Below are 14,584 nucleotides of genomic sequence, written 5' to 3'. Positions count from 1 at the left end.
TTAATTGAAAGACAACTTCAGCAGACAATCGATCTTGTCTTTTCATGTCTGAAAAAAATGGCTGTGTACATATTTGCCAAAAACACACACTCTTTACCCAGATCCTGAGCTAAAAATCAAAGTATTACTCCAGTAGCAACAGATACCAATTCTTGGGAACTGATCTTTGACAGAAAGCTTACATTCTTCCTTCCTAACATTTTTCATCTTAAGGGAAAGTGCAAGAGAGTATTAAATCTTCTAAATAGTCTATCTTCTACTGAATGGGGTGCTGAGCGATCTTTGTTGATTCACTTTTATCATACATTCAAATGCTGTATGTTCAAATATTATTCAAATTTGAAATTTGAAAGTACATTATTCAAATGAATAATGTACGTTCAAAGCTGGATTATGGATTTCAAGTCTACAGTTAGAAGGCAGAGAGGCTTATAATGGTGGTCTGATCCTATTCATCATCAGGTATATATAAATATCTGCTTTTCACACATCACCCATTCAAACTTTTTATATCAAAGCAAATGAACCTGTTCTGTCACATAGATGGAAACAATTGTTTCTTAACTATGTCCTAAAAATATATTCTTCCAGAGCATCCAATGGGGACTAGTATCTTTTCTTTATATTGGGAGACTCAATATTACACATTAGATTGCCATACATCCCTTTGGTATATGTGTTTAACAATGCTGTTGATATAAATGTTGACAACACATCTGCACTATGCTGCATTCTTCCATGGCTGGTTTACACTCCATCATGCAACCTCTCAGTGTGCAAACTGTCTCACACTCCATTATCAGTCTACATGCAGTTATTTAATGCACATAGTTCACAACTGTCAATTTAAAATCTGAGACCTCTGTTGGTTGTGCCGCTGTATTTTCTGACTTTATCATATCTGATCAGATCAGATTCCACTTGATTACAGTAAGTAATTATACATTCAAGTTGCATGTATTTCAGCTAGTGTGTATCAAAGAAAACCACTACCAGAAGTGTGCTTTATATAGACTCATTGAGTTCTTTACAGGCCATCTCCTCTCCTGTGTACAATCCTCACCCAGTGCTTTGCAATGTTATACAATTATGCAAAATGAAGGCCCTTACTTTTAATGTTTGGCTGCTGGAATTAAGGGCAATCAGACTACAGCTGCTAGATCTCCTCATATTTTTTCTACATATTGTCAGTCCACTATACAGATTACAGTGTATATAAGATCAAATTGAATTAATGAATATCAGTCATCATGACAAAAAAAGCACTGACAAATAAATTGCATGAGATTAAGCTTAAAATTACTCACTGACAGAAGAGAAGAACTTGTTGAACTTGTTCTTGCTAGGCTCTGCATAGGTCGCAGTCATCTAATCTACTGTTATCTACTGAGGGCTGATTCATCAGTCTTCAGTAGATAACAGTGCAAACTATGCAACATTTATCTCACCATTTGCCATGTCCTAGCAAAGTGCCAGTACTTCACTTGAGGAAGGTATTAAACTTTTACTCATCTGGCCTAGCCATATACACCGAGACAGATCTTATCAGACTCAAATAAACTGCATCAAGTTTATAACTTTTTTACAAAAAATGAATTTATATGAACACCTTTTATTATACATTCTATTTATGTGTATATACTGCATTGCTTAAATCTATTTTTCTGAAACTTGCTTTATATACATTACATATTATTTACTAATTTACCTCTTTATTACTGTATACTGTTACCTTCAGTACTACTGTAACCTTTGAGTTTATTAGGTTCTTGCACCAATAAACTCCGGATCATAGGAAAACATCATTCCAGGGGTCGTTAGTATGCAGAGAAATTCACTTTCTGACGATGTCATTTTCTGAGCTATTCAGATAACACAGATTACATATTCAAATCTTTTTTTCTGAGAAATATACATTTCTTTGTTGGAAGCAAAATTACTATTCAGTGCATTCTATTTCATCATCACCTGATATTTTAGTGATCACATATGCATCACTAATTACTAGTTTGTCTAAATTGAAGAATTTTTTTTTTTTTGTTTTTTTCATATTTTGTAACAGCTATTTTCTTACATAATTCTTAAGGATGTCCATATAATTTGAATTTGCTTAATTTGAAGTTGATCATTTATGATCCCTTGAGCTTTGAATTAGCTGGAATTTTAGGCAGTTATACATAAATTATATTGAATTAAAAATTTTTTTTTCAGGAACAGCATATCAGAAAGATTACAATATGCTAATGAGATTTTGCCTGAAATTCTAGATTCAGCTGATAATCCTTTAACAGTAAGTGTTTTTTTTAACATCCCATTATATAACGTTACAGAAAGTTGTAACGTTATATAATGGGACAGAGCTTATGCATTTATAAATTATGCGGTACCATATTTACTTGAATATAACTCGCCCTTGCTTATATCTCACAGGCCGGATTATACTTTACGAAAAAATAAATTAAAAAGGTTTGCATATACTTTGCACATGAAAAAAAGTTTAAAACTCTAAGAAATAGGTAGTGGGTGTTGCTATGGTAGTTGCAGATATTTTGGAATTTGATTGAAGAGAATCAGCATTTCAACTCAACAGTCGTCGACTTGCCTTTGTCATCGAGTCATGCGACCAAACAACAATAGCAAAAAAACGGTGAAAAACAGCAATGCACGATCATGCTCACAGTTACTGCAGATGGAAGAAAGTTGCCTCCTTATGTAATGTTCAAAAGGAAAACAATGTCAAAGGGAAATTTCCCCCTGGAATTCATGTAAGACTTAAAGAAAAAAGGGTGGATGGACACTACAGTGGTTCAAGATTGGATTAGAACAGTCTGAGACAAACGGCCAAGGGCCTTATTTCGATGCCCAGCTCTTGTTGTGTAGAATAGTTTCCATGAACACTTAGGACCTTAAATAGTAAAACAACTTTTGATATGAAGACTGATGTGGCTATTATTCCTGGTGACCTTACACCTTGTCTAGCTCTTGGGGATGTATTGGTCAACAAACCATTCAAGTCCTATGTATGAAAATTTTACAGAGTGGATGGCAGCCAATGGCTACAAACTGACTCTAGCAGGGAAGATTAAAGAGACCATCATTAGAAGTGTTATGCAACTGGATTTTGAGAGCTTGGGATATGATTTCACCAGAAATAATTGCCAGAAGGTATTAATAATGATTAATTTGTGTCCTGAACAGAAATCCATCATATAAAGACACTGTTATTATTGTTATTATTATTATTATTATAAAAATAGACTATTTTTGAATCAGCATCTGCTATGAAGCACTCCCCCCCCCCACACACACACACAACCTCATCAAGTATGGTTGCATTAATTTACCAGAAATTTGGGAGATGGTCATTATGAGACCAGATAGCCTGATTTCTCCAAATTAACTTTATGGTTAACATTAGTTCTATGTCAGTTACAAATTGAATTGTTTCTAATGTTTTAGTGTAGTGCTTGTCACAGTTATAATTTATGCTCTGATGATGCTGGATAGAAAAACCATCAAAATATTATTAAGTTCAATAAATTAGTTTATTTTTTCATCTTCTTGGTGTTGTTTATACTTTGAAGCACTAATATGAATATTAGTACTTAAGTTAGGTTGCCACATAGAAATATTACAATGCAGTATGTAAGGCATACAAGGCTAACCTACAACCACACACACACACAGTTCATGGTTCAGTCAGTTACAGGAAAATTCATCGAAAAACAATTCAATGAAATTTTTGATAATGTTATGATAAAAGTAATCCATTTAGAACAAAAACTGAACCATGCAGACAGCTTCTTGTACCAACAACTTCTACTTAGTCATTTAAGCCAGAGAGTTTTTGTAATACAGTACAGAATTTGGACACGTTATTTCTTTGTCGCCCCGAATATAGCTGAACTGAAAACTGGAACGGTTCGACATTTTCTTGTAAAAGTTTCAATAGCAAATCTGAATAAAATTCATCCCATAATAATTGCTGTATTGAAATCGCATATTACTACTAGCAACAATAATAATAATGAAGCCCGCATAGTTCAGTTGGTAAAAACGAAGCCGTTTAGTTAGAAAGACCTGGGTAGTTGGATCCCATTTACGCATAATTTTTATCAGTCCTGTTCTGCTAAAGGTAAGTTAGCAGGCATAATATAGATACAGATGGGCTTTTCTTCCGGAAACAGGCAAATCAGTCCCATGAACAGACATGAAATAGTTATCAGACAAGAAACACTATAAGAACCATATTGTTCCATAATTTTTCCCTATGAAAGTAGCATTGTGATCTCCTTATTCACGGTTCAGGTTTTGTTCTAAATGGATCAGTTTTCTCATAACATTTTCGAAAATTTTAAATTTTTGGTGAACTCTTTTTTCGATGAATTGCATTTGTGACAAATTGTCGTTCGATGAATTGCCTTTTTGATGAACTCTCCGGATACCGGTTCAGTCATGGAGAGAACTGGTAGCTGCATCGCGAGACCTCTCACAGTCTTCCCAGCCTCTTCCTGCTCTATTTTATGCCAAGCTGCATCATTTTAGCTCACAGTTGCAGTTATACTGTGTGACCTGAAGTCATTACAAATGTTCATCATCATCAGATTCCTGACATGTACCCTCAAGAGGTGTACAGAATATGATAGCACAACAGGAAAAATTTGCATCATTACTAACTTCCTATCTACAATTTTCCTCCAAATCAATCTGTTACCTGTCATGATTCCAACATTAAGAGATCTTATATTTTTATTTTCTAAGGCACTTTTTACCATGTCAGTCCACCTATATCTTGGTCTTCCTCTGGGTCTTTTTCCTGCCAACCTGGCAGAGAACATTTGTTTTGCTAATCTTTCCTCTCCCATTCTGTTTAAGTGACCGACCACACCACCTGAGATCAGCTCTGCTAACACATTCCTGAATGCTCGCAATGTCAAGTTATTTCCTAATATCTTCATTTTTAATATGATATTGGCATCGATGCCATCTGTTCATGCCCCCTAATCTTTCTCAGGACTCTCATATCTGCAGTCTCTAGTCTTTTATCAAATGTTTTATTTCTAACCCAGCTGTTAGATCCATAAGTTAAAATTGGTTTGAACACTGTCTTGTATACAGCTAGTTGAGCGTTTGAGTAATCGCTCTCATATTCCATATAAATTTATTCAGCTCATTTCTCATCATGCCAGCTTTGCTGATTCTGTTGTCTATTTATTATTATTATTATTGTTTTATTATTATTATTTGTCACCTCCAGGAAGTCCAAAGACTCATCGAGGGAGAGCGCCTACTTTACGACTCGGTTTCCACCACTCACAATCCATCAACTGACCGCAACTACACCAGCGGCATATCTACCGTCAAACACTACCACTAGTATTTCCACAGACAATCACAAACATCCATGCCCACAGTGGGATTCGAACCTGCAGCCTTTTGTCTGGAAAGAAGATACACTACCACTCGGCACGCCAGGCTTGCAGACAAGAATCGAACCCAGGTCTTTTCCGATCGAAGGGTGTAATGTTCCGCTAGTCTTCCAATTGTGCTATGGTGGCTCAATTTTTATTTAATTTACCATCTTCACTAAAAATCATGCATAAGTAGCTGAAAAGTTTTTCTATAGGTTCTCCATTCACAATGCATTTGATATTTTCAATGCTTCTGCCTATTTTCATTGTCTTTGTCTTGTTATTGCTGATCTTCATATCATATCTGTTTACAACAGTTATTCAATTTGGTAAGAGAATCTTGCAGACTTGTAGCAGATTTATTTAGAATTATAACATTATCCACATAAAGCAAAGAACTGAGATTAACATCTCCAATTTTGACATCAGGTTTAATACCACTTTCCTTCATAATGTGATCCATATAGATAATGAATAACAGAGGGGATAATGTATATCCTTGTCTCACACCAGATTTAACATTAAACCATCTTCCTGTACTTCCTTCAATTCTGACTGCTGACTTACAACTCAAATAAAGACTAAGTATTGATTGATATAATACCCCATTGACACCATACACTGTAGCGTTTTGAATAACTTCTCTCATGACACCTTGTCATTTTCCCATGATTTCTCAATTATTTGTCATAAAGTGAAAACCTGATCCTGATGGCCTCTATTTGGCCTGAATCCAGCTTGATCTTCATCAAGCTTCCCTTCCACAATCCTTCTATACCGTTTTTCAAGTATACTTGCATAAATCTTACCAGGAACAATTAGTAGAGAAATACCTCTGTAATTCTCACATTTGGTTTTATTTCCCTTTTTATATATGGGTATTATGAGAGCTCTACTCCAATCTGGAATTCGTCCCTCTGTCCAGGCCTTCTGAACTATGCAGTGCAGCCACTGTAAGACTTTTATACCTCCATACTTCAGCATTTCTGGTCGAATATCATCTACTCCTGCTTCCTTTCCACATTTCAGGCTTTTGATGGCTTTTTCTACTTCAAGTGTTTTTCTACTACTGTGCTGTCACTGATTGTTTTGTTTAGCAATTTTTCAAAATAATAACTCCATACATCAAGGATATCTTTTTCATCAGTTTTCATTTTACCTTTATCATCTGTAATTCCTTTTACCGCGCTCTTTCCTCCATTTCTGAGCTTTTTTTTTTCAACAGCCTCCAGAATATTTTGCCACCTTGTTAATATTTATTTTCTATGTTCTTACCAAAGTCTTCCCATGACTTTTGTTTAGCTAGTTTTATGCAGTGTTTAAGCTTTCTTGTATTTGTCTCTGTATTCTCCAAGAGAACAAGCTGACTTATTTGCCAGGAACTTTTGATATGATTTCTTCTTTTCCTTCACTGCCTCTTTAACTTCCTGTGTCCACCATGGAGTTCTGATTTTTCTATCCTTGCATACAACCTCACCACATGTTTCTCTGATCATCCAGTCAATGTTTTCTTCAGGATTTGCCACTGAATCTCCAAGGCTTGGTTCCTGTTCTCAAACTCTTTCATTTTTTCTTGAATAATGTTTGTGTATTTTAGTCTACAGTTCACATCTGAGAGCTGCTCAACTTTTATTTGCTTTAAAACTTTCTTGCGTGTTCTTCTTCTTTTCAATATGAAATTCAATTTTATCCTGCTCAAGAGTAAATGGTGATCACTTCCAATTTCAAATGCTCTGAACACTCTAGTGTCCTGCACCTGTTAGAAAACATCACTATCAACAATAACATAGTGAATGAGACTTTTCTTATTCCTTGCTTCTTCTCTCCATGTGAATTTGTGCACATTTTTATGTTGGAACATTGTGTTAGTAATAACCAATGTTAGTATAGACTGCACCATCAAAATAAAATAAAATAAATAAAAAGATAAAAAAAATAAAAAATTCTAAATCAGAATAGGTTTTTACCTTGTGGATAAAAATCTTTCAAACACAAAATGTGCTGTTATCAACATAAACGTCAGATTAATGAATTACTGTATATTATGCCATATTTCTTTAATTCAAGTTCTAAGAGAACAATATCAGTTTATGGCAACTGTCCATCATTGGGTCTGTCCAATTAGAAAGCTGACTTGTTTATATCTGCTGTGCAAACACTTCATCCCATCCCCTTTAGCTAAGAAAGAAAGAAAAATTGTGGAGGATTTATAAGTATAAAGGTCACCAGCAAGCTGATGGGCATTACAAAGATCAGGTAAGAAAGGTGACCAGCATAACAAGGAAGATAGGCAAAATCATATTATGAGTGGAAACTAACCAAGCAAGCCAAATTAAATCCCAAAGTTATTTTGTTACACAGCAAGTAAGAGGAAGAATAACTATTGAAGGATAACTTTAATGAGGGCTGATAATAGCAAAATGACAGAATCCGATAAAATAGTTGAGTTACTTTGTGACCACAAGTGAGCTTACTGGCATGACATATGTGACTGGAACTGATATGCAAACAGAAGTGCATGAATTTGATGTTCTTGGGATATTTTGCAGAATCTCGATGTAGATATGGTTGTGGGATATCAGCTTGTGTTTTAATTTAAGTCTCAACTCTGGCAGAGTCTCCGAGGATTGGAAAGAGGGGAGAATAATTCCTTTGCATAATGCAAGTTCTGAGACTAAAGTAGCAAATTATAGACCAATCAGTATCTCAGGACTGGTGATAAAAGTACTGGAAAAGTTGGTCAAAGAGCAAGTTCTGGAATAGGTGGATAAAAATATGATACTATATGAGGGGGCAGCATGGTTTGTGAAGGGTTGGTCATGCCTTAGTAATTTACACAAATTAGAACAAATGGGGATGGATATGGTGCTAGTTATGTGAATATGAGGGTGGCTGATGGACATATATCAAAAAGTGGTATATGGAGGAACAGAATCCAGGAAAAAGCAGGTGAGTGGCATACTTCAAGGTTCTGTGCTAGGACCACTACTGTTTAATTTGCACATAACTGATATAGAAAATAACCTGAAGGAAATATTCAGTTGTTTGCTAATGATGGAAAATTGGATAGCATAACAGTTTAATCAGGACAACATAAATCAAGGTTCGCATGATGATTTCAATATGCTGTCAGTATGAGTAAAAGATAATGAGCGTCACTTTAATGTGCAGGAATATAAAGTTATTCATTTAGAGGATAAAGAGATTGCACGCTATGTATTACAGTGGTGGAAATGTACTTCTGGAAATGGATAAAACTAATAATTTGGGGAAGATAGAGGTTTGAAGTTTGGGGGACATATTGTCAAGGTAGCTAGTAGGATTGCTTGGCAGTTCTAGAACACACTATCAAGTGGGGATAAGGAAGTTGCTATTCCTCTTTACAAGGATTTGATATCCACGTCTAGATTACTTAGGTCAGGTCACCTGGATTTCTTGAAGATGGGAAGTAGAGGAGAGGATCCAGAGGTGAGTGACCAAGATGGTAGTCTGTGGAATTCTCCCTATGAGGATAGGTTCAAAGTTCATAGGTACAGGATGATTTAAATAAGCCATCAGTATGGACTAAAGATAATGGATGTCGGTTTAATATAGAGAAAATCTAAGTTATGCATTTTGGGATAAATAGATTACAAGCTGTATACCACATTAATGGAACTGTACTACAGGAAATAGATGAAGTGAGGGATTTGGGAGTAGTAGTGGATAGAGAGTTAAAGTTTAGAGGGCATTCTTCTAAAGATGCCAAGATTATAAGACTCATAAGAGTACTTGACTATTGAAGAACACACTAACAAGTAGGGATGAGGAAATTGTTATTCCTCTTTATAATACCTTGATACCTTCACATCTGGATTAATGGGCTCAGGTTTAGTCACCTGGGTTTCTTGAGGATGAGGAAGCAGTGGAGAGGATCCAGAAGCAAGTGACCATAATGATGAGTGGTTCTGTGGAATGCTCCCTGTTTATGGGTTGTAGAAGTTGGCTGATAGGCAAAAAAGAGGGGATATGATTTAAGTTTTAAGAAAACTTTTAAGATTTAATAAACATTTAAGTTATTTAATAGACTTTTTATGATTGATGCAGCAGAAATGTTTCCGCACTTGGCTAGAGGGGTGGGTAGTACAAGACATCATCTTTAAAATTTGAATAAGAGTGTGGTGGTGGTGGTGGTTAGTAGGGGTGTGAGAACTAGATTTTTCATTTGGAGAGTGATGTGAATGGAAGGGTTGCCAGAATCAGTTATGATGTTTTGTCTGTTAATGGGTTCAAGGAGAGGTATGATATATATATTGTATGGATAGTTTTGGTCTCATCTCCCACAGTGAATCTTCAGAGTTTATTAAGGTGCTTGTACAGAAATAATATTGATAATGTAGCTTGTTTAATGTTCATCACTGGTATTCCTTCCCTTTTTTGTAATTGTTAGTGACCAGTTATAAAGTTGAGTGATTCCCTGTGGTTTCAGGGTTGTTGTTTTTTTAATTTTTTATATTTTAATGGTACAGATTGCACATATTTAGTTTATTATAAAACAAGGTACCACTGTTATTAAGCATAATTCACAGGATTCTACTGAAAACTGGTTTAGTAGTGATACCTACAAAAATCATCTGCTTTAAAGAAAAAAATCAAGTCACATACTGAAAAAGTAAGAGGTTTTTTGCAATTTAAATTGTGGGAATATCATATAGAAATATAGAAAGCATTTTGCTGTTTTTTATATAGTTTAAGGCCAAAATTATGATCTTATAATTTGCAATTTTATATATATTAATATTATTACTATAGATGCCAATAATACATTATCAGATTTATAAAGAATATCTTAAATGTACAAAATTATATAGAAATTTTTATATTTTCAGTTTTCATGTATAGCTCCTATTCACCATTAGTATATGAAACTTCATGAATTTCTAGAACTCATCTTTACTTAATTTGCTAACATTTCAGGGAAATTGCTGGTGGATGAAGTCTGAGGAACCATGGCAAACACTTGCTTGCTGCAAAGAGATTGCTAAAGCTGTGAGATCTCCAGATCCTACAAAATATCTTTCTCATTTTCCAGTCCATCAGGATGGTTCTTGTAATGGTTTGCAACATTATGCTGCTTTGGGAAGAGATCAACAAGGAGCTGAACAAGTAAATTTATATCCCAGTGATAAACCTCAAGATGTATATAGTGGTGTAGCTGCATTGGTAAGTAACTGAAAAGAAATACTTATTGAACTATAGTAATCCTAATTATTACTCTAAGCTCACTTGGTGTAATAATAATTATTATTACTTGACATTTCCACAGATTCATTGTGGAAGACCTCTCAAGATACTTGACTCTACTTCTTACCACTCTGCTCCACCCATAAAATGTATTTCATCTGTGAATTATATCTTTTCTCAGACTGGTTTGTCTGCTCTGATGGTTGAAACAGACAAACTTTCTTTATAAATATAAAAAACATGATGAGTGAACCCAGGCGTTTTCTGACCAAAAGAGACATATTATTATTATTATTATTATTATTATTACAGGCTGCTCTAAGGAGTTCTTAGACTCATTGAAGGAGGCCCTAAACATCGTGTCAAGATCTACCCAACATTTGTGCAGTATCTATCATACTTGCTTTGAACTCATTCACGGTCATCGCACCCACAATAGTTGGATAGTTTGGACTCTGGCAACCTATTCCACTCATTCACTACTCTCCAAGCAAAAAACCTAGTTCTAACATCCTTGCCAACTGACTTTTACTCAGTTTCCATGGATGGCCCCCTAGTTCTCCCTCCACCGGATCTGTTCTGAAAAATTTCCTCTGAATTAATCTTGTAAAAAAAAACCCTCAGTAATTTGTATGTTTCAATTGTATCACCCCTTTTCTGCCTATATCTCAATAGATGTGTCATCCACCCAAGACAGTTGAAGCTACCACGAACAATAGCTTGCCAGTCCAATCTTCAATTCCAAGTTATTTAAATTTTTTTAAGAGTTCAAACCACTTATACGCTTGATGTTTTCTATCCATTTCCTTCTAGGTCTACTACTATAAACCAACAGATGCATATCACCTCATTCTTCCAGGTGTGGTATGTAAGTGCAAAATTTACAAAAGAAAATTCAAAATCCTTACTATTACACTTCACATATATTTTTGTATCAAATTATCTCTGGCTTATATTAGCAGATTTTGAAATCAAATTTTGCATAGAGCTTTACAATTTCTTATTTTTACCTTTTTTATCCAAGGTGTTTCCCAAAGGGAGGGAAAGAGGAGATAGATAATTTAAAGGATTAATATGGCTTTTCTTGGAAATAAACCAAGTTGGAAAAACTAAACTTGAAAAAAGCAAACAAACTATAGTCCTTTCTTGGGGTTAAAAAATAGAAGAATAGATTTTGAGGTTGTTGAAAATTCTTAGAATACATTTCTCTTAACAGTTGTTCTAACAGGGTATCTTGAAATAGCCTGTTAGAACATTTAGTGTATTTAGTGATACAATAAAACTCCTGATTTGTTTGGTTTATATCTGTGGGAAAGACATTTTTCACCATACATGTCATCCTCATTCCAGTTGTTTCTAATTGTCACTAAATACACATACACATAGACATAGTCTGTGTACTGTATTTACTGCTACAATAACATTTCTAATTTTTTGCTTGCATCAGTGCAATATAAGGGGGAATATTTTCAGCTGTGGTGGTTTTTCCCTTCAGTTGTTTCCAACCCTAGGTGACTTTCTAGGCATTGCCCACAAAGTGTTCCTGGTGAAATTTTTGCAGGGTAGTTCACCGTTGCTTTCCCCAACTCTCCCAATTTTATCCAGGCTCGGGACCACCATATGGCTGGGACGTATTCATGACTATAATCTGTGTGTACTGGGCCAGTTTGCCTGTTCTGGGGGACAAAATTCCCAAGTTTGAGGGGTGAAAAAATCCCCTACCTCCATATGGGACCAGCTAACTCACCTTTCATCAAAAGAAACCAGATAAAGGTTTCTCACGTCACTGACAGGAATCAAACCCATGTCTTTCTGACCAAAGGGCTTCGTCTATGCTGACAGCTACTACAGAGGCTCATTTTCAACTGTACAGGGTCATATTCATTGCAGTACTAAGTTACCAGTATATCTACTACTGCTGTTTATAATTGGTTAGTTCTTTATATTTTACAACAAATCTCTTTTCTTCTTCACACATTTTTTTTTAAATTATTATTATTTAGATTTTATTTATTCTCATTTCTTTATGTCAGTCATAAATGTGAACATTTATGTCTAGAGATTTTAGGATGCCATGTAATTAATTCTACCCCCATAGTAACTTAGTGAACACACATAATACCAAAAGTGTAAATTATTGGTAATTCATTTATCTGTAATGAATGTATTTCTGTTCACCCCTAATCTTTTTCTCCTTAAACGTGCTAGTCATTGGCAAATAGTTCATATCTAATGAATGTGGGTTCACAAATAATTCTAGATTCACATTTTAATAATTTAAATATATTCAGTATAGAATTTCCATATTATTGGTCTTTAATATATCCTGAAATATATTCATCATCATCATCATCAAATTCCTGCCATGTACCCTCAAGGGGTGTACAGGATATGATAGTACTACATGAAAAAAATTACATCATTACTAACTTTGTATCTACAATTTGACTCCAAATTTGTCTGTTACTTGTCAAGACTCCAACATTATCAGATCTTATATTTCTATCATCTAAGGAACTTTGTACAGTATCAATCCACCTATATCTTGGTCTTCCTCTGGGTCGTTTTCCTGCCAACCTGGCAGAGAACATTTGTTTTGCTAATCTTTCCTTGCCCATTCTACTTAAATGACCATACCACCTGAGATTAGCTCTGCTAACACATTCCTGGATGCTGACAAATGTCAAGTTCTTTCCGAATATCCTTATTTTTAATATGATATTTCCATTGATGCCATCTGTTCACGCCCCTAATCTTTCTCAGGACTCTCATATCTGCGATCTCTAGTCTTTGGTCAAGTGTTTTGCTTCTGACCCAGCATTTAGATCCATAAGTTAAAACTGGTTTGAACAGTGTCTTGTATACAGCTAATTTAGTGTTCCAACTAATTTCTCTCTTATTCCATATGAATTTATTCAATTGACTTCCTACCATACCAGCTTTGTTGATTCTGTTGTCTATTTCCATATTTAATTTACTATCGTCACTAAAAATCATGCCTAAGTAGCTGAAATGTTTTACTTGTTCCACAGATTCTCCATTCACAACGCAGTTGACATTTTCAACGATTCTGCCTATTTTCATTGTCTTTGTCTTTTTATTGCTGACCTTCATACCATATCTATTTCAACAGTCATTCAATTTAGTCAGGGAATCTTGCAGACTTCTAGCGGATTTATTTAGAAGTATAACATCATCCACATAAAGCAAAGAGCTGACATTAACATGGATAGCAGTTCATTTGATGCATCCTTGTGTGAAATAGAGGCCAACAGGACAAAATATACAGTTGTTGTATCATGTTTTGATATCATGTTTAATGCCACTTTCCTTCATAATGTGATCCATATAGATAATGAATAACAGAAGGGATAATGTACATCCTTGTCTCACACCAGATTTAACATTAAACCATCTTCCTGTACTTCTTTCAATTCTAACTGCTTACTTACAACTCACATAAAGACTAAGTATTGCATGATATAATGTCCCATTGACACCATATAACTATAGCGTATTGAATAGCTTCTCTCTTGGTACCATGTCATATGTCTTTTCCAGATCGACAAAACTTAAATACAGATCTTTGTTATATTCCCATGATTTCTCCACTATTTGTCGTAAAGTGAAGATCTGGGAATTCATTTTCCCTTCTATTTGATTTTGATGAAAATACACACTCCCATTATTTGTGATGTGTCCACCGTGTTCTGAAACAGGAAGTAATAGAAATTCTCATGCTTTGCCTCATGATCAAGCATAGCACAAGATAGATTGTCCCATATCTAGTGAATACTTGATTGCATTTACTACAATTCCAAAATCAGATTGTTTTTTAAAATGAACTCCCCCCCCCACCATTTTTTTTTATATCTTTTCCTTCAGTTTGCTTGTTCCCTTAATAGTAAAGTCTTACATTTTAGGTATACTGCTGATGATAGCAGATGAAC

The 14,584-nt window shown here is 34.9% G+C and overlaps 1 protein-coding gene across 1 annotated transcript in view; it reads left to right on the top strand.

Moving 5' to 3' along the window:
- The window catches only part of PolrMT (mitochondrial RNA polymerase), a 603,530-nt gene that overhangs the window by 405,036 nt on the left and 183,910 nt on the right, over nt 1-14,584 (top strand). The window contains exons 22-23 of the mRNA XM_090391417.1: nt 2,212-2,290; nt 10,368-10,613. Coding sequence (XP_090247543.1) covers nt 2,212-2,290; nt 10,368-10,613 — 325 coding nt within the window. The remainder of the gene's footprint in view (nt 1-2,211; nt 2,291-10,367; nt 10,614-14,584) is intronic.

This window comes from Typopeltis vanoorti, chromosome 4, assembly GCF_054136105.1.
Source record: "Typopeltis vanoorti isolate ZY-2024b chromosome 4, IOZ_Tvanoo_1.0, whole genome shotgun sequence".
NCBI classification, from domain to species: Eukaryota; Metazoa; Arthropoda; class Arachnida; order Uropygi; family Thelyphonidae; genus Typopeltis; species Typopeltis vanoorti.
Note: the sequence above shows the minus strand (reverse complement) of the source record. Positions and strands in the feature narration are given on the sequence as shown.